This window comes from Colias philodice, chromosome 28, assembly GCF_061535455.1.
Source record: "Colias philodice isolate Cphi_HAF_F1 chromosome 28, ilColPhil1 Martin Lab GWU primary, whole genome shotgun sequence".
NCBI lineage: Eukaryota > Metazoa > Arthropoda > Insecta > Lepidoptera > Pieridae > Colias > Colias philodice.
Genome location: NC_143113.1, coordinates 195,752 through 216,474, shown reverse-complemented (window position 1 = coordinate 216,474; position 20,723 = coordinate 195,752). Strand labels below are relative to the sequence as shown.

General features: G+C 33.0%; 1 protein-coding gene and 1 long non-coding RNA gene across 2 annotated transcripts; both read left to right on the top strand.

The window, feature by feature from the left end:
* Positions 1-12,417: 12,417 nt before the first annotated feature.
* LOC149476122 (uncharacterized) lies at positions 12,418-19,460 on the top strand. The gene is made up of 7 exons (XM_089712012.1): positions 12,418-12,499; positions 13,356-13,457; positions 15,397-15,609; positions 16,826-17,085; positions 17,582-17,733; positions 18,434-18,620; positions 18,950-19,460. The coding sequence occupies exons 1-7, from the start codon at positions 12,418-12,420 to the stop codon at positions 19,130-19,132; spliced, it is 1,179 nt and encodes a 392-aa protein (XP_089568138.1). The 3' UTR covers positions 19,133-19,460.
* On the top strand, positions 13,914-15,225 carry LOC149476123 (uncharacterized). Its single transcript, XR_016317850.1, has 3 exons — positions 13,914-13,944; positions 14,029-14,107; positions 14,412-15,225. It is a non-coding gene; the product is annotated as an uncharacterized LOC149476123 (long non-coding RNA).
* Positions 19,461-20,723: the final 1,263 nt, after the last annotated feature.

Sequence of the window (20,723 nt, the reverse complement as noted above, 5' to 3'; positions counted from 1 at the left end):
CTGTGGTGTGTATCAAACAATTGCAAAGATTTGTACAATAATTACGTTGTACATAGTAACTAAATGCAATAATTAGACTTGTTTTAGAATCGATCGTCATATTATTTACCTTATTTATCTGTTCCGTATTATTTACCATCGTCTCGGAAATTTCTATAGAGAAATGCCCTCAAGAAACTGCTTTAGAAGATTATTTTTTCTATTATTGTAAAATAAAGTAACTACATGCTCTCACATAAAATAACCATTAAAAATAATACCTAAGTTTTGAATTGGAACTTACTAGTCATTTTTGAAGTTTGCTTATATAATTCTATAAGTATAACTCTACCATTTTCAACATAGCTTTTAATTTTTCTCATATACACCTACTTACACTCGACATTGTATAGTTTTGGGGCTATAATAAAATCTAATTCTGTATCGAAACAACACTCATAACGAAACAATACCTAAATATCTATGGGGTACTGCTATCAGTTTAACATTATTTATTGATATCTAATATCATTCCTTTTTATTCAATTGTTACAGAACCCTGGGGTAAAAATTGTAAAAATATTTAAGTATAAAATGTTTTCATTGTGTCACACAAAATGCAATAGGGTGTTCGACGAATTTGCTACGATATTTTTCTCATTGTTTTGTTTTTTTTATTCTTACACACAAAAACATTAGACAGGGTTTATCTTTAAGTGCGGGTTCTCATATATCTGGTTTTGTTGTATTTCACATAGACAGCTATTAAAGTGACAGATCCCTGGTTTAAAGTTAGACCACAGTATTACAATATTATTTCCTACAGTAAGGAATCGCCTTTGATGTCGCGCGATGCCGCCGCCAGCGTAGGTACTTACGCTGCCACACGAAAATACGCTAGGGTTGCAACAAATGGGAAATAAAACAATTGTGATTATTAATATTATGATGAAATCATTTATTCATATGTACATTCAAAATAATTGCGATTATTAAATCTGATGTAATTATTTGTTCATAAATATATAATTACAGATAATAATTGCACTGCTAAATATTATTTACGTGGACACTTTATTTTTGGATGTTCTTAATTTTATATTATACCATTTAACTAAGTAATGCATTCGCATTGGGATGTACAATCTGATTAGAAAATAATGAGGACAACATATACATAGCTTTGATTTTAATTCAACAGATACAATTAATACAATCTTTCTGAAATATTGTTTCCTTCTGGGATTTCAATGTAGATTTACATCCGTAAACGGAACAGTTTTTGCGCGCCATAATAGAATATGTAAGTACCTATGTATAATAAAATTATTACACAAAAAATACGACTGCGTCATCCTTTCGCGATAGTTAATGCAAACTCAGCGTGATTGCATTAAGCGGCCCGCGTCGCCCGACCCCCCACCAGTTCCCCTCCGTTTCTCTGCACAAGTACATTCGTCGCCATACTGTAGGATGGTAATACTGTGGTTAGACTGTGTTTAAATTGTTATATCGTAATACGTAACATATATAGTAATCTGTGCTAAAGGGAATCCCGTTCATATTTCCAAAGCCTATTCTTTTAAGGGCTGATTTTTCAATCCTTGGTTAAATCTTATCCGTCCAATAAAGTATTACATCTTATATATAAAATTCTCGTGTCACAATGTTAGTCTGCATACCTACTCCTCCGAAACGGGTGGACCGATTCTCATGAAATTTTCTGTGCATATCGGGTAAGTCTGAGAATCGGCCAACATCTATTTTTCATATGTACCACGGGCGAAGCCGGGGCGGGCCGCTAGTAATAATATAAAGATGTCACCTAAAAACTGTCATAAAGTGGGCAAGGGACACATTTTTAAAATGGTTGTTTAATACGATATTCGATGAATAAGTTTTAACTAAAGATTGAAAAATCGGCCCTAAAAAAATAACTATATTGTTAATCAACATTCCCATATTATAATAGTTCAGTTAGTTCGAATCGATGTTATTGCCTATTTTATGGTCGGTTCCAAACATTCTTCTACAAAAGTTTTGATTACGAACAATAACATTTTCGCATCATCAATAAAAACAGCTAAGTCATTAAAAACAACGGAATATCAAACTACCCTCGATAGTATAATGAAATCAACCCCAAATGAAACATAGAGACAATAAAAATTATAACGACGTCACTCCATTAACAAGTATGATATTGTTAACATTAAATTTTGTTTTGTTAGTCTGTTGTGGTGAGGACGGTGTATTTGAGAGTTTTTAGACTAAAAATTTTCTAACAAGAAATGAATATCCTTATCATCCAAGTTACCACCATGGACAGAAAAATTAACATTATCAATGAAAATTAATAAAAAAACTTGAAATGTTTTTATTTTGACCTTAAAATGATCTACATATAATTTTTAACTGTAGCACAAAATTCTTCATAGATTTTTAGATATTTGTACAATACAAAATATCCCTATGTTGATGGGTGTATTTTAATTCAAGTTAATTAAAAATGAAGTTCGTACCGCCTAATAGTCAATCCAGTTTGAGTGAAACAAATAAAATAAAAAATCACTACAATTCTTCGTACACTCGAAAACCCCCTTTCTTTAATGGTCGAGTAAAACAGTGATTTTTATAAACAGCAATTTTATCAACAGCCTGATTTTTATTTCATAAATAATTACCTATATTAGTGTATTAAATGAATATACTTATGTTTAATTATAATTAAAGAGCAATCAAAATAATATTGATCCTGCTCGATCAATTTCTGTATATTCTTCAAAGTTTTCATAAACTGATTTTTTTTCTATTTTTACTTATATTTTTCAACTATATCTAATGCCCCCACCATACGCAACTGTCCCTTGCCCCAGCGTCTAGGGACAAATAACATTTGTTATTTTAACCATTAGCAATTAATGTTTTAATCGCAGCTGTTAATGTTAACCGTGACGAGCGTAAAGGGAATATTGTGTTAAGAAAACTATTTTTAAAATTGTCTTATTTTAGGATGACAATTTTCTTTCGTAGTTGCTTAATGCAATGTTATTTATTAATAACTAGCTATCCACCCGCGGCTTCGCCCGCTTTTTCAAAAACCTTATAAATTATATACTAAAACGCTATCTATTAAAAAAAACTGCATCAAACTCCGTTGCGTAGTTTTAAAGATATTAGCATCTATGTATGCTGGACATAGGGGCAGAGAAAGCGACTTTGTTTTATACTATTAGTAGGTAGTGGCTGATAAAACTTTATTAAAAATTTTATTTATTTATTGTGTACGTGGATGTACCTTTATTATTTAAGAATAGTTATAGTTTTTAAATTAAGTATTAATTCGCTTTTCAAAGGCGAAATAATTTCGGAAATAAAAAGAAGAAAGAATTATATTTTTGAGTTTCGTGTACAAAAATACCTATAATTCCTCTCTATAATATTAGTGCAGATAGTGAAGTTGCTACAAAAATATCTTCCAATCAATCATTAGCAGACAAAGCAATATGACTTGCTAGTCACGACTCCGTAACAATAAAAGTTCCCGCGAACAAAGGGGACAGACAGACAAATTGTAGACAACTATTGTGACTATGCTGCAAGGAAAGAGGGGATAATCTCATTTCACTGAAAAACATTTATTAATCATTTTGGAAGCTCTTTTAAATCATTATTTATGTATTTAGAATTTAGCTTTGCAAATATTCATGTGATTATGCGTATTACACATTAATTAATATACATACGTTGATAATATCGTTAACTAATACTAATTAATACTGTTTTTACCACTAATTATTGAATATAATATATTTTTTTTAATTTATAACTACGAGCTGATGTTCACTCAGCTGTTGACCAAGTTGAAATCGTCGCCTTACTCCATGACGTGACGGTATGGCCATGACGCGACCTGGATATTTAACTATCAACGCGCCTAAAGAAGTTTCACTTAAAAAATACTTATTTAGATAATATAAAAGTTCATCCACCCTAACAACTATAGCTGTCATTTAGCGGAAGTGACGTCACGCCGGATCCTCCACGCCGGAAGCTGCGTCATCTGTTCCCAGTAATGGTTCTTTCTTGAAGGCTTCAGTGAGTTTGCCGAATTGTTTTTATTTGTTACTAGGAAATGCCCGCGAATTCGTCTACTTTAATGATTTTTGGCAAGCTTTTCCGTTAATAAAAGGTAGTTATTTTTTCCACTGTAGGTACTTGACAATGTACTTTTTAAATCGTTAAATTTGTATGGACCAATTAAACGATTTATTTACGAACATATGGATATTTCTTAGTTCAACCAGAACAAACAGACACTAATCATTGAAATAAATGCTTAATTCGATTGATTTATTAATTAAAATTGTTTACCAATAATAAATACACAAAATACATACCCACTACAATATAGTTTCTTCTTATCATTAAATACATGCGTAAGTTAAAAAACTTGTTTTGCTTCTCATCAATAAGTACACAGCTCGTAGTTTAAATAGTATTTAAAATAGTACAAGTTATAATACTATCAAATTTTATTAACAATTTTTGGTATAGTATAAGACTTCATATTTATAGAAAAACAATTAGTTCCACCTATACAAATTAGGGCTGCCACCAAAAACTTATTCAAGTTTTTTTCCATCAGATCCAAATAATATATCAACAAACCCAAGTCACAGTACTACAAAAGATTCTCAAAATGAAGTGTAACCCATAAATCAGAGCCCTCCGCTATGCCTCATTGAATTTCCACATCTACATAACTAACATGCGTGTACTATTTTTATAAATGTGCCGATAGAAATGTAATAAATACGGATATAATACAATTGAGATATTTTATGTGTGATATTTCAATGATGTTATGTAAGAAATCTATACTAATATTATAAAGCTGAAGAGTTTGTTTGTTTGAACGCGCTAATCTCGGGAACTACTGTTCCGATTTGAAAAAATATTTCGGTTTTATTCATCGAGGAGGCTATAGGCGTATTTCATCATGGTAAGACCAACAGGAATGGAGCACTGCGGGTAAAACCGTAGGGTACAGCTAATCTTTATATATAAAAATGAATCGCAAAATGTGTTGGTAAGCGCATAACTCGAGAACGGCTGAACCGATTTCGATGATTCTTTTTTTATTACATTCCTTGAAGTACGAGGATGGTTTTTGTGTAGAGAAAACGTAAATATGTACCACGGGCGAAGCCGGGGCGGACTGCTAGTTAGAAATATATGTAGTTCTGTCCCATGGAACATGGAACGATGGAAGGCTCTAAATTTTGGAAATGCATCTTTATTTTTTGCTGTTGTTTTTAATGCTATGTAATTATCTATTTCTACACCTTTAACTATAGGTAGTTTACCTACTTAAATTCATAATTAAAAACATCTGCGTGTAATTTTTTTTTGAAGACAAGTCATTTTTTACATAACCACAGAATAATAACTAGTAACTACATAACCATTATAATTTAATACTGATTTTTTTTTTAATTTAGGTAACCAATTCCATTTTCATAATTATGACTAATTTATAATATATTCGTGAGGGTTGGCTGGATAGCTGCGACAAGTACATAAGAAAATGTTGACTCTTACTATTATCGATTTATATCTGTTTGTCCCCGTCGCTTGGCGCCCATTAAATCCCGAACTTTCGATAAAATACTTTTAACTCGATTACTCCACCCCAAACTATTAAATTTGCGTTTGGCCAAATGCTACAAACAGATAATTAAGTAAAATAGAATATAAATATATATTACGTTTCCAATCCGTTGATTTTACAGGGGTCGGCGCGGACATCTTGAAAGGCATTTAAACTAACATATATTTTAATAAAAATTTAATAAAAACTGTGTGCATTGTGAATGTGCTTTCGAAAATCTAAATCGAATTCCTAATTCTAAAACATGTAGGAGATACGCTGTCCATTGATGAAAATCAGTGCAGTCGTTTTTGAGTTTATCGCTAACAAACAGACAGTCATGACGAAGGACTTTGTTTTTTAATATGTCGTGATACGCATCTTCACAAAATTCCTGCTTGGAATCAAATGTAGTACGGAAGAATTCTACCATACCCGTGGCCCCGTCGTTGATGCGGCTTGACGGAACACAGTGGGGTTTTGGTCGGTAGGAATCCGACATAACCCACGGCCCCTTCCCCGGAGGCCGTGGGTATCTATGCAAGATTTCCCCACTTAAAAAAAAAAAAAAAAGGTATTGATGGCAAATCTAAAATAATAAATTAATTAATAATCATTTTAATAATCTTTTTTTTTATTACCTATCTTTTGAAATAAACACTTCTAGAAACAAGAACTTCAAATTCTATCTCATAGGTGCATACAAATTAACGAGCTATAGCTAATAAAATCTCATACCTATACATAGATACATATAACATGTTTCCATGTTAATATACAATATATTAAATTTTTATAAGAAATCGGATATATTATGTAGTTATACCGATTACTGTTTTTGAACGTACAAAAAATCATTATTTCCACAGTTGGCAGCCCTACGTAGAGTGATTAATTAATATCTTCCTTTGATATAATTGTTTAAAGCTGTAAAAGAACACTTAACACTAAAACGTTTACAATTTAATTATCACTTGATTATGCCAAAAAAACTAAGTTTTCTATTTGCTGATTGCTATCAATTTACTACTTTTCTGCCCTATTGCCGCTTCTTCGTGCTTTCTCTCCATAAGAACCTTTACGGTATAAAAAATTGCCGAATTTGTTTTAGTTTTCGAGTTTTACGCTTAGCATCACATTTGGTGATTCATTTTTATTGTATAGATAGTCTAGGTCATTCACTGAGGAATAATAACTTTAATTACTTACTGGTAGAATTTTCACAATTTAGTACCTAGTGTGTATTATTTGCAAACGCGTTCGGATTCGAATCCTGACGCGTGAATAAAAATTCTACCCTAGTTTTATTACAGACAATAACCATATATCTTAAATTAGAAGATCTAAGTCCATCTGTAGATCAAATTACGATAAAGATCGAGTTACCATATAGGGAGCTGGGAGAGATGTTAATTGGGGTGAAAAACACCCCAAATGCCTGGTCAGTTCGCAACTCGATTGTGATCTTAATGGTAGCTGTTAAATTGTGGTAATTTTAATATATTAATTAGATTATAATATTATTTTCCTGAACAATATTGAACCATCTTCCACGATCCTAAATAAACTTGTCTATTTCATAAAGTGGAAACTATTGAGTGAAATAATTTATCAATATCTTTATTTATCTAGCAAATGAGTGATGTACATATTTCGCAATAAAAGGTAGCCTATGTCCTTTCTCGGGTATCAAAATATCTCCATATCAAATTTCATGCAAATTGGTTCAGTACTCAGTAGTTTAGGCGTGATTGAGTTATAATATTAGTATAGATTATTACGTAACCAAAAGCTCTCGGCTATAGCCTATAACCTACGCTATGCGTATGCTATAGCCACTATGCTATATATGCTACATTTATGTGCCACCTTGGTCATTGGTGCCACCTAACATGTGTCAAGTACATAAAACAACAAAGAGTCAGACACGCATTGTAGGTAATGTCTGCGTAAGATAATTGAAACCATTATCTCACGTCAAAACCCTTTTACGCCCTTTTATCAAGAATTAGAGACAATACGTAATTGATAATAGACAAAAGATGCATTTAGTTAATCATCTATTTTACACTTACATAAGCACATGAAGGCTTTAAAATATCACGGGGTGTAAAGCAAAATGGCCGACAGCAGCCCACCTGTAGATCTCGCCTCTGATTGGTCGATACGGCCCCTACCTTTGACTTTAAACTTTCATTTACCTTGGTATATATAACTACTATGTTTCTGGAATTTTCCTTGAGAGGTAAATGGTAAATGATAAGGAACCTTGTTAAGTTTATGGATTGTAGAGAGGTTCTTATGTAACGACGCTACAAGAGTCTGGAGTCTGGACTCTAGGTTGATTTTATCAATTTTTATACAATTACCTACTTGCTATAAAAAGCTTATAAAACCCATAATATTGTTCCTAACTACTCAGCACCTATCAGTATGTTTAAGTTTATAATATGTGTTTTGTTAATATGAAATTATAACGTAGTACCTCAGACTCTGCTTACTTTCAAACTTTTCATCAAAAATTAACGTTTAAGAAGGAAATTATGTGCATTAAATTATTATTCATGTGTTACCAATGAAAATTAAACTATATTTTCTTACCTAAAGTTTGTTCGTTTGTTTTTATGGTATGGAACAAATGAAAAAGGAACTGTCTCATTATCTCATAATACCTACATATTAGACTTCCTAATAAATTCCTTCTTAACCTAACCCATAATTCTATTTTCTAAATAAACTAACTTTTGGTAGGTAATTATAAAAATTTATTGACAATATTTAAAGTTGTTGTAGGTATCCAAGATATTCCTAAATTCATGAAAACTGTGAAAAATTCGGAGTCACATAGGAATGAAAAATAGGTAGCTTTTACTCGTGAAAAATTCTTAAAATAGACTAGCTAGCAAAATAAAAGCCTTCTAACATGTAGAAATGCATGTTCGTAAATAAACTTAACAAAAGACTCATAGATAGGTCCAAAACTTATATAACAGCCCACCCCAACCCGTATTTTGTACAATAAAATATATGAAACAATCCGCAGTGCACTATTCCCCATAGCAACCGATTTAACAAAATTAGGCACTTTTCTTCCTCGCCAGACCCTTAATCCTTATCAACAATATTAAGCACAAGCAAAACTTTTGTGATAAACATAAATCTATTATAATAGGCTCTATACGGAAGCTGAAACTGCGTCGCGTCGCCCGTCTGTCTGGCGCCTTAGTTACAGTGAATACACATTTTGATATAAAAGGATTTAGTTTTCCTCTTCACATTTCACTCGGCGCTAGTTTTGTGCCGCCTATAGTATCTACCTATCGCCGTGATATACATTTTTGAAGTGAAACTTCTTTAGGCGCATTGAGAGTCACGTCATGGACTAAGGCGACGATTTTGGATATCTTTGACTCTTGCCAAGGCAGTTTCACTTCTACACGTGTGCTCGGCACACACGCTCTTTTTTTTCGTTTTAAATTACATCACGATACATGCAGTGAACAGTGAAGGTAGAAAAATCGGTCAGCAAGGTGATCTTAGAAAAATAATATTATAATTTTTAGTTTTTTTTTATCGTTATCTATCTGAGTTATTGTGATTTAAGTATAAATATATTGGGGTAAATATTTGTGTGATGAACATAGATGTTTGCTCTATGTCTGGGTGTTGATTATCTATACATATACATATAAGTATTTATTTAAAATTATATAAGGCTGATGGTTTCCATAACACAAGCGAAAGCTTAGTATGGGATCATCGTGCCGTGTGTGAAAATTGTCCTGAAATATTTATTTATTTTAAACAGCCACCACTGTAGGCTGATGGAACTAGGCAATCTTATTTGCTTAATAAAAATGATCATTTTCCGCATTTTTTGTCTTAAATCTGGGAATTGTTCTAATCTATTGTATTGCATGGTCACCTTACATTCTTACCAAAATAGCACATACGCAAGGCATTTTCAATCCTATCTCCGTTAAACAAAGCCTAATTTCACACATCCATCCTCCTAATAGATTGATCCACAGCCAAATTTGAACTTTACTGCTTTGCAATAAAAAGCACTTTTATGTTCCATGAAGATAATGGATTTTTCTTGGCGTAGACGTGTCTGGGTGGCGCCAGGGATTTTAACGTATAGCAATGAAATTAAGGCTCTATTACTTTGATTTAGGGTAGTATTTTCATTGCACATATAATAGTTACATAAAGGGCAAGGAATAACTGAAAATATAACAAAAGCTGACTTGTTATTTACCGAGGTTTGGAACCTTTTAAGAGCTATTGCTTTCCTTTTTCCACTTATTACAATTCACATAAGTGCTTCTCTTTTGTGTTCACTGAAAGCTACTTATACTGTTACATAATATTAAAATATATTTCGGTTTTCCTCGTTTACATAAAAAATATTATCCAGATATATAATATGTAATGTTGAAAAATTGCCGGTAGTTTTCTTTATATTTCAGCATACTTTTTGATATTATATTTCGAGTGATTAAAGTGCAGTTTAGTAAAGTAGGTACCTAAGTACTAAACTGTTTCAGATTATAGCATTTTCATTTACTTAGTTTATTCTCTTTAGCGACTTCCAAAATGCATTTTCTTTCTTTTAAAGTTCTAGCATAGGTATATGTAAATAATATTAATAATATTCTACCATTTTCTAATAATGACAGATAACAACTTAGTTTACTGATTCAAATGCGTTTTATACCTTTTCATAAGAAGAAATAGTTTGGAAAATCCAAAAGTGCACGCCTCATAATTTTTTTTAATGATTATTTATTAATTATTATTTTTGTTTATTTAATAACAATTAAACCACATCGAATCAGACCCTGAAAAATGAAAGGGTTCTATTCCTGAGCATACTCAAGCGTAAGAGAAAAAAAAAGACTCGATTAGTAAAGTATTTCGGTCGCTATCGTGTTAACAAGAAAATCCTCCGCACATACAGACACACGGACGTCCAAGACAGAACTTTTTTAAACTGTTTTTTAACTAGTTTAAATAACAAAAATGACATCAAAAATATCATGACAATGATATTTTATGTATAGATACGTTATATACTCACAATATATCCAAAAAAAATGCTTCATATGCAGTGTCAGGCACACACAAATACAATTTTCATTTTACTTAATTTATTACATTGACAGACTGTATAAGAGAGATGGCTCTAATAAAATGATATAAATAAAAAAGACAAAGATAGTTTGTCACTTCCGCGCAGGTGTAAGCAAAAGTCATAAGAATTCACCAATTAAATATTTAAATAAACAAATAGTTGCCATGGTAATTGGCATAGATAAACGACACAGAAGGTTCAATGTTATAGATGTTAGGTTTCCTGCACAAGTAAATAAATGTGACAATTTCATTTACTATTTTATGATTATTATGATGTCGTATTAAAATAAAATAAAAAACTTTTTTGGAGATATAACTGTATTAAGTATTTATTACTAGCTGTGGTGTTCGTTTAAGTCATCATCATTTCACCCGATAATCACCCACTGCTGAGCATACTGCATATAGTCCTCCTTATAGAACTCCATAAGGACCGATCTTACGCTATTCGTTTCAAGGCAGTTCCCGAAACCCGTACAAGGTCATCACTCCAACTTGTAGGATAATTATAATAATAGTGGTGCCTAGATGAAAAAAAAAGGATGAAATAAAAGAAAGGATGAAGTATAAGCCTTTTTTATCTAAAACACAAATAAAATTGCTATATTCAATAGCTATTTACAGAAAAGCAAATAGCCTTTTTCGTCAGTAGCGATAATCTTTTCTTCAATGTATACGTATATTCAACATCATTTTTGCAAAAAAACATTTTTGCCATCACGATTTCATTGTATATAATAAATAGATATTATATTTGTTAATTATATGCACTGTGTGGATTTAAATATAAAATTAATCAAGTATTTACCCAAATCGAAATTAGTAAAATAACCGTTCTATTTTCAATAATCGTATCTACATGATAATCTTTGAACACAGTGTACGCTAGCTTTGTCACACTAGTGATTGAAGCAATGTTTTATCCCTTTCATTATTTCAATACACGTCGTGTCAAGCAAGTGTCATTAATAAAGAATTGTAAATTGTTATTTTTACTCTTAAACTGTAATAATTTAATATATTTTGTTGTGATATGATATTCCTTTATCTTTCTTTATTTTTTTGCACGAATACGTGCACTTTCTGAACACACAGGAAGGCATTTTCGACAACTTTAATGTACCTATCGGCACATGCGCTCAGTGGGACCGGTGACAATCTGACTGATTGCATTGGTCCCAAATAGGACCAATTCACGGAATCAGTTTTGGTGCGTTGATGACGTATCTACCTCTTGTTTCTATATATAATATCATTGTATCATGAACGTTAAAAATAGTGCTTTTTCTTAATATGTGTGTGTATGTTTTATCTTACAAGTGCAATGTATGATACATAAAGACATTTTAAGTTTGAAAAATCAGATGTTTTGCGCGAAGTGACAGTAGTACCCACCTCAACGCTTCGCTTATGAGGCGTGCAATATAGAGCCACAGAGCATTAATTAGAAACTTCCAAGGAAACTTCATAAAAATAATGAAAATTACAGTCATCATAGTTATGTCAGTTATGACCAGTCATTTATTATTTTTATGATATTTTGTAAATTAAAATTATAGTTATTTAATAAATTATAATGTGATGAAATTCCCTGTTTTTGGAGGACCATGATTCTCCTAAAATTATTAAGTTTTTCGTTTATTGTCATGGCGTTTGCTTATGATTATGAAGATTTGGAATATGAGGAAGATTACAAAGGTATCTCACCTAGATTACAAAATAAAAGGGGTAAATCTAAATAATCAAAGGGTGAATCATATGTTTTCAATATTAAAGAATTTAAAGATACATTGATAAGGATACAAAGGTCCTTGGTCTAAAAATATAAGGAGGAAATGTAAGAAGTAAATTATAAGAATACTAGCTTACTGCCCGCGGCTTCGCCCGCTTTGTCTTAAACCTAATAAATTATATACTAAAACCTTCCTCTTGAATCACTATATATCTATTAAAAAAAAGCGCATCAAAATCCGTTGCGTAATAGTTTTAAAGATTTAAGCGTACAAAGGGACATAGGGAAATAGGGACAGAGAAAGCGACTTTGTTTTATACCATGTAGTGATCTAGATATTGATTGGTATCGTACATACTAAGTAGGTACTGACTTATTCGATGTTCATGAATTAAATTGGAATCATAGAACGTGAAATATAGAGGTAGGGCTATAAGTTGATACTGTTAACGTAGCCTACTCAAATGTTTCCTATGTTGATGTAAGTGTACCGTTATATAATAATATTCCATCGCTTACATTTATCTCTACATCAAAATTCATCCAAATCCAATAACTCAAGCCCTGGAACCGCACAGAAACAATAGAAAATCTATTGTGTCTGGGACCGATCGGGCCGCTTGGGGCTCAATGGGTTAACTGTTAAGCTTTTATTCGTAACATTAAGAATAACATAAGTTATACATATTAATAGAATTGATGTGATTGTATAGCTATAGATAATATCAATTTTCCTGTCTTAAAATGTATGTTCCACTTCAAAATTCATAGCATCCCCTCTAAGGAGTTAAAGTTTCGTTGAACTTCATAAATTGTGAAAAATTAGAGTTAAAATCTTTCTATATTCTCCAGATTACTTGGATGATGATGCAGAGGAGCCTCCTCCGAGGGTCCGACGGTTCCCCACTCTCTTCAGCTCGCAGAAAAACCCTCTCGATATTCGTGATGTTAGGGGTTAGATTTTATTTTTATATTTGATAATATCATAATGGTTATGGTGGTAAATCTTATAATATAACTAGCGGTCCGCCCCGGCTTCGCCCGTGGTACATATGAAAAATAGATGTTGGCCGATTCTCAGACTTACCCGATATGCACAGAAAATTTCATGAGAATCGGTCCACCCGTTTCGGAGGAGTATGCAGACTAACATTGTGACACGAGAATTTTATATATATAAGATATCATGATTACGATTTACATAGGCATATAATTTTAAAAAACCTATTTCAATTGAAACACATAACTGCAATGAAACGTTTGTGTTCGCCCAATTTTAACTGAAACAAACAAGCAAGTTACCGTCTATATAATATGTAGGTATATGTGCCAAATTTCATGAAAATCGGTTCAGCAGTTTTTGCGTGAACGAGTAACAAACAAACAAACATACAAACTTTCGCATTTATAGTAGGGGAGACCGAGGGGTTTTGAAACAAAGGTGAGTTGAAACAGTCTCGATTTCTCCGAACTTAAAACTGTTAGCGATCTGGCAACGTCTTTTTTAACCACCTCCCGCCACCAGCTATCGCGTCAGTTCATGCCGATGACGTCAGTTGTGCAGTTGTGTAGTTCTGAATGACATGTGCCGAAAATCGTAAAAAGTAAGTATTTCATGATTTTTTACGATGCTCGTACTTTAATGCTGGTATTGTTTTTTGGGTTGAGTTATTTACGTTTTAAAAACTTATTATCTATTGATTCTTGAAATATACTTGGTAAATTTGATTTCTGTGTATTTACTGCTTGGTCGTGATTTGAATAAAAATTGGGAGGTTTTTTCTCACCGAGGTGATTTGAAACAGACTGTTTCAACTCTCCTTGTTTTCAATTTAATATCTGATTATAGCTAAAAAGTACGAAGATTATCGGATTTTATTGTTGATTTAATGTGTTTATTTGTTTAAGCATGCCTACTGGATGAACTAAAGCAAGAATAAGTTTAAAACCAGGCTGTAAAACTAAAAAGGTTAAGGTTGTCAAGAAACGAAGATAGTGATGAAGAAGAAGAGGAATCCTGTTGTATTTGCTGTATGGAATCATATTCAAATAACAGATCCAAAGAAAAGTGGGCTCAATGTTTGAAATGCCAATTGTGGGCTCATGAAACTTGTGCTGGTGGAGAACTTTGTCTTTGACATTTTGTAGATTATTGTTCCTTAAATAGTTTATAGTAGGTACTGATTGTAATACATACTTAAAAAACGACTGATTATTAACTATTTTATGTCAAAGATTTAGTTTTATAAAAATGTAAAACATTTTGTTGATTTGACTGATTATAATTGATGTTACGCATGTTAATTTTTGGTTATTTAGGTGTTTATTATTTGTATTAGACCTACTTGACTGAAATGTCATTAAAATATTACTTATAAAAGTCGTTGATTACTTGAAAATATAAGTTTTAATTAAAACCTTTAAATTAAATCATCATTTTTATTTTGCAGCTCCTATTACTCCCCAAAATCATTATGTTTCAACTCTCCTCGACCTCTGTTTCATCTTACCTCGGTATGAGGGGAATTGAAACAAGTTGACTTGTTACGATTAAGTCAATTTTTAACCACCATCTTTAACGCTTACCGTTTATTTATGCTAACCATTCGGAAGTGTATAGAATAACCTATCGATTGATACCAGTACCATAAGATTTCTGATAATAGTATGAGTTATATCAAACAAAACGTGAAAATTGTTTCAACTCCCCTCGGTCTCCCCTATTAGTAGGTTCATCAGGCTTTTGAAACATGCACGAACTTCTTTTTAACACGCTTTTATGAGCATGAATGATCGGTGATAATACAATAAGTTTATAAGGTTTTTTAAACTATACTTATTAATTTATTATGCTGACGAATCAAGGCACAAAATATTCTAATAAACATTTCAGATGCAGTGAACCAACTCCTAGCTACCATAGACGAGGGTACCACGAAGTACACATACCGACCCACAAGGCTACCTCTCTTCGAAGACATGGAGTACACAGATCAAGCTGAGATGCCAACACCTCAGTCTATAGTTTATGACTATATGAGCAAACCCACGCGCTCGAGCGCAGTCGGATGGTTGAGAGCAAAATCAAAATCTTCTACTGCTAGCAGTAAGTTTGTTTGATTGAAAAATGGAGATCAGAATTGTGGTTGTTACATAGGTTACACAAAATAAGTATCACACTAAAACCACAGACTAATAATAATAATTATTATACCTACTACGTATTGGTGGTATTGATATGAGCGGAGCAATGCCGTAAAAACCGCGAGGCACAGCATGCTATCATGCTATTTAAATATTTACTAGCTTTCCACCCGCGGCATTGCCCGCGCAGTAAAAGTTCCCGTGGGATTTCCGGGATAAAACCTATCCTTTCTGGGGTATCAAAATATCTCTATACCAAATTTCATGCAAATTGGTTCAGTAGTTAAGGCGTGATTGAGTAACAGACAGACAGACAGAGTTACTTTCGCATTTATAATATTAGTATGGACTAGCTGTACACCGCGGTTTAGCCTGCATTGCTCCGCTCCTGTTAGTCTTAGCCAGATGATACCTATAGGTATAGCCTTCCTCGATAAATGGATTATCTAACACCGAAATAATTTTTCAAATCGGACTAGTAGTTCCTGAGATTAGCGCGTTCAAACAAACAAACTCTTCAGCTTTATAATATTAGTATAGATTTAAGAATATAGTCAACATATTACATAGTTTATTTCAACACTATCTGGCCGACTCCACCTATGTCTTATAACAGAGAATTACTGAATTTCATTTAAATTGCACGCCTCATAAGCGAAGCGTTGAGGTGGGTAGGTACTACTGTCACTTCGCGCAAAACATCTGATTTTTCAAACTTAAAATGTCTTTATGTATCATACATTGCACTTGTAAGATAATACATACACACACATATTAAGAAAAAACACTATTTTTAACGTTCATGATATTTTTGATGTCATTTTTGTTATTTAAACTAGTTAAAAAACAGTTTAAAAAAGTTCTGTCTTGGACGTCCGTGTGTCTGTATGTGCGGATCCTTTTTCTTGTTAACACGATAGCGACCGAAATACTTTACTAATCGAGTCTTTTTTTTTCTCTTACGCTTGAGTATGCTCAGGAATAGAACCCTTTCATTTTTCAGGGTCTGATTCGATGTGGTTTAATTGTTATTAAATAAACAAAAATAATAATTAATAAATATTTATTAAAAAAAAATTATGAGGCGTGCACTTTTGGATTTTCCAAATTATTTTAAACTACTTAAGTACAATTTTTCAATTCGCTAAAAAATACTTATTTCTGTGCGTCGCCATCAGCGACCGAAGCAACGAACGCGACAACAGTAACGAACGCAACGACGACGGTATCAACGATAGCAACAGCAAGATGGCCGCTCGACGTGCCCGCGCTGCTCGACCTCATAGCTGTGCTCGCGGCGGACTACGAGACGAACCTGACGAGGAAGCTGAACGAGTCTCTGATGCAAATGTCGATACCCACCTGCGAAACGTTCACGCCCGTGAAGGTGACCACGTCGGAGTATGATGCTAATGCCACGGGCACTGTTATTGCTAAGGTAATAATTTAATCTAGCTATTGTTATAATTAATGCGAAAGTAGGTAATTCTGTCTGTCTTCATGCGCCAACCACAGAACCGATTTGGATGTAATTTGGTACGGAGATAGCTAGAGACCTTAGAAATTACACAGGATAGGTTTTATCGATCTAGTATAAAGTATATTTAGTAATCAAATATGTACAAATAAAGTAAAAAAAACTCACATTAATAAGATAAGTTCATGAAATTATGGGATCGAAGTTACCGATCCTTGATAAGTGTGTTAATTGAATCTAAATAATTTGGTTACATACAAACACACAAGTTGTGTTTTTTTGTGCAAGCAGTTGTAATAGACTTAAATTGTAGAGTTCCTGTCTACATGTTCATGTGTTACAGTATACAGAGTTTAAAAACCATTAATATTTGAACTACATAGAGAACAATACTTAAAATATCTCTACGTAAAATTACTCTACAAAAAAAGAGGTGATTATCTAAGCAATATTATAGTGTTTCGTATGCGGCCTGGAAGAGGAAGGCGTGCCCCACTCTGCCCCGTGCGCGGACGCGTTCGCCGGGGACTTCCTGCCCCTAGTGCCCGTCGACCCCACCGCCAGGGCCAAGATATCGAAGTACAGGAAGTATTGTAAATATTTGAACATGTAAGTGTTTTTACTAAAGAGCGTAAACTCTGACACAAATTACACGCTATTTTCTATTAAAATGTTTATAGCTTCTTTCATTATTATAACTATAATTATTAGTTGTAGACGGAAAAATTGATTATTCTAAGCTGTCGCTTCGATTTTTACAATAATAAAATAGTTATAGTAACCCATTAATTCTCCCTATTATTTTAGTAACCAAGAATGACCTGTTTAATAATGGTAAAATGATTGTTTGTCCTAGCGCTCTTTTATATTTCTGCTGTTAATGCTTTTTAAACTAGTCAAGAGTATAAGACATTTTTAAAGAACATTTATATTATAGAATAGAATATTAGAATAGAATATTAGAATATAGAATATTAGAATAGAATATTCGATGACGAGACGGGATTCACCATGGCGAAGGATGCGGGTACGAAATCTATATATATAAACCACTGGACGTATCGGGCTGAAATTTGGCATGCAGATAGATGTCATAACGTAGGCGTCCCCTAAGAAAGGATTTTAGAAAATTCATCCCCCAAGGGGATCAAATAGGGGATGGAAGTTTGTATCATGAAAATTTATCTTTTCCACGCAGGCGAAGCTGCGGGCAACAGCTAGTTTAAAATATCTCATCATTAGTTATAGGTACTTTAAAAAAGCATTTGAATGCTATAAAACCATCACACAGTAAAAAGTGTGTCTGCAGCAAAGGCTACAAGTACAACGACACGCAGCCCCGCGCGATATTCGGCCGCTGGACGGGCGGGTGCGGCGTGCGCTGGATCGACCTGAGCGGCATCTACACGCAGCGCACGTGCCGCAGCCGCTTCCAGGCGACCATGGGCAAGCATTACGCTAGTAAGCGGATGGCTAGGCTGGAGATGGCTCTACTGGTTACTACCTTTTGTTTATCTGTCTTTCACGACGTAACGGAGCGATTATATGATGTGATTTTTATGTCTGCAGATATTTAGAAAGCTTTTTTGGCGGTGAAACATCTTATCCTGAAACTTCTTCGTCTGCGCAGGCAAAAAGCTAGTACATACTATTATAATATTACAATTAGTGATACATGGGTGATGCTTCCAGATAATAAGCAAGGGCATGGACTACCTACCGATTTTAAAGTTAGGCATTGTGGATCTACGATTTAAAGATGTATTTTTGACTTTTTTGAGACAATTTCCAGATTACCGATTTTCAGAATCAAATTTTGTTTCAGACCCTAGATAACGGCTGTATAGTGAGCCCCATGGCGACTCTAGTTCCACTTTCCCGTGGTGTCTCTCTGTTTGCGCGGTTCCATGCCTGCGTGTGTACGGGCAGCTGGTGTAATAGAGCCATACAAAACGCGCAATGGACATCAAACTTATTCATATTGTCGCTACTAATTAGACGATTATAATATTGGTCAAGTGGATTTTATTTTGGTGTTCAGAATTATGCGTTGTACGAACGTTATAGCTTGCTTGTTCGATACTGCATTTGTTTTAGGAAGTTTGTAACTTAAGCGGCAATGTAGGATGAACAAGCGATTATGTTTAACTTCACGGTATCACAGATTAGTGAATACTTAGGTACAGTTCGATTCAAACTTAATGGCGGTTCGGAAGTTAGGTGCAGGTGCGAGTGCGGGTGCGCACGGGTCCCTTAACGTCCTGCTAATATCTAAAATTGTTTTCTGCCAGATCGTACGATGTTCCGAGCCGCCGCCCCTTTAAGTTTGAATCGTACTGTACTATGTATGAAGTAACACGAAGTTTTGAACAATATTAACATGAAGTTTGCGGAATATTTTTACAAATTATGAAATTAATAACGCCAGTGCCAACTTTGCAATGTTTCCTGTATTCATTTTCTACCTGTTTATCTCTTATGTAACCATTATCTGAATTAAATATATTGGAATTAATACAAATTAGTTTCGATTTATACCTACTCAAAGGCATTCCTGTAACATTTATCAAAACTTGTAAAATAGTGGCCTTTCGACTTGAGTAGGTACTTATCTCTGTGTAATTTTTTAAATATGTAAGTACAATGAACCCAATCTATTATACCTACATATAAATATATTTTAATTTTTTGATGATATACAGTATGTGATCAGTGATGTACCTTTTGGAAATAAAGTTTGTATTTTATTTACCTATTTGTGTTTCATTTCAATTCCCTTTCTTGATAAAATTAATTTTAGATTTAATTTTAACTTACAATTAATTATGAAATGTATTATTATTTGTTTTAAATTTTTTAAAGTGCCAAAAAACCGGGAAATTCTTTAATCTGTTATTAAAAACATATTAACATTTTGATATCAACGCCATCTAGTTTGTACTAAACAAAACATTGCAATCCAAATTGTGGAAGTTGCAAGCTTGTTTCAAGCAACTCTACCGTATACATTACTCTACAGTCATTCTACAGTAGGTATTATTATCTCTATTGACTCTAGAAGTCAACTAGTTCACCCAGCAAAAATCGTTCGGCTAGAAAACAATTTTGATTATTTCAAGGGATATTTTCGTTTTAACTAATCGATAATAGCATTGTCTAAATAGTGATTCTTATGTCGACGTAATGCCTGAAAATCTAGTTTTATTTTATGTAAATAATTTTGAATTAATATTATTAATATCGTTCTTATATGTACATCTATAAAAGAGTGGTGGCGATACAGAAAGACATCTAGTGACGAATCTTGTAAACGATTTTACATGTTGTTTTCAATTTATTTTTATTTATTCGTTTTATATTTTAATGCTTTTCAGCAGATGGTTATCTAACCGATTTTCTATATTTTCTTTTGGTTTATTACCACAAAACTTTCGATCAGGTGAACCGTTTTTAACGATTCTTTTTTTATTTGAAAAGTGCCAGATAGCCTTGCTAGTTTTTGTTAAAAAAAATTATAAATACTTATTCTATATGTAGCACGGGTGAAGCCGGGGAAAATAGTTAGTGGAATATGCTTAGTTTAAAACGTGAACGAAGAA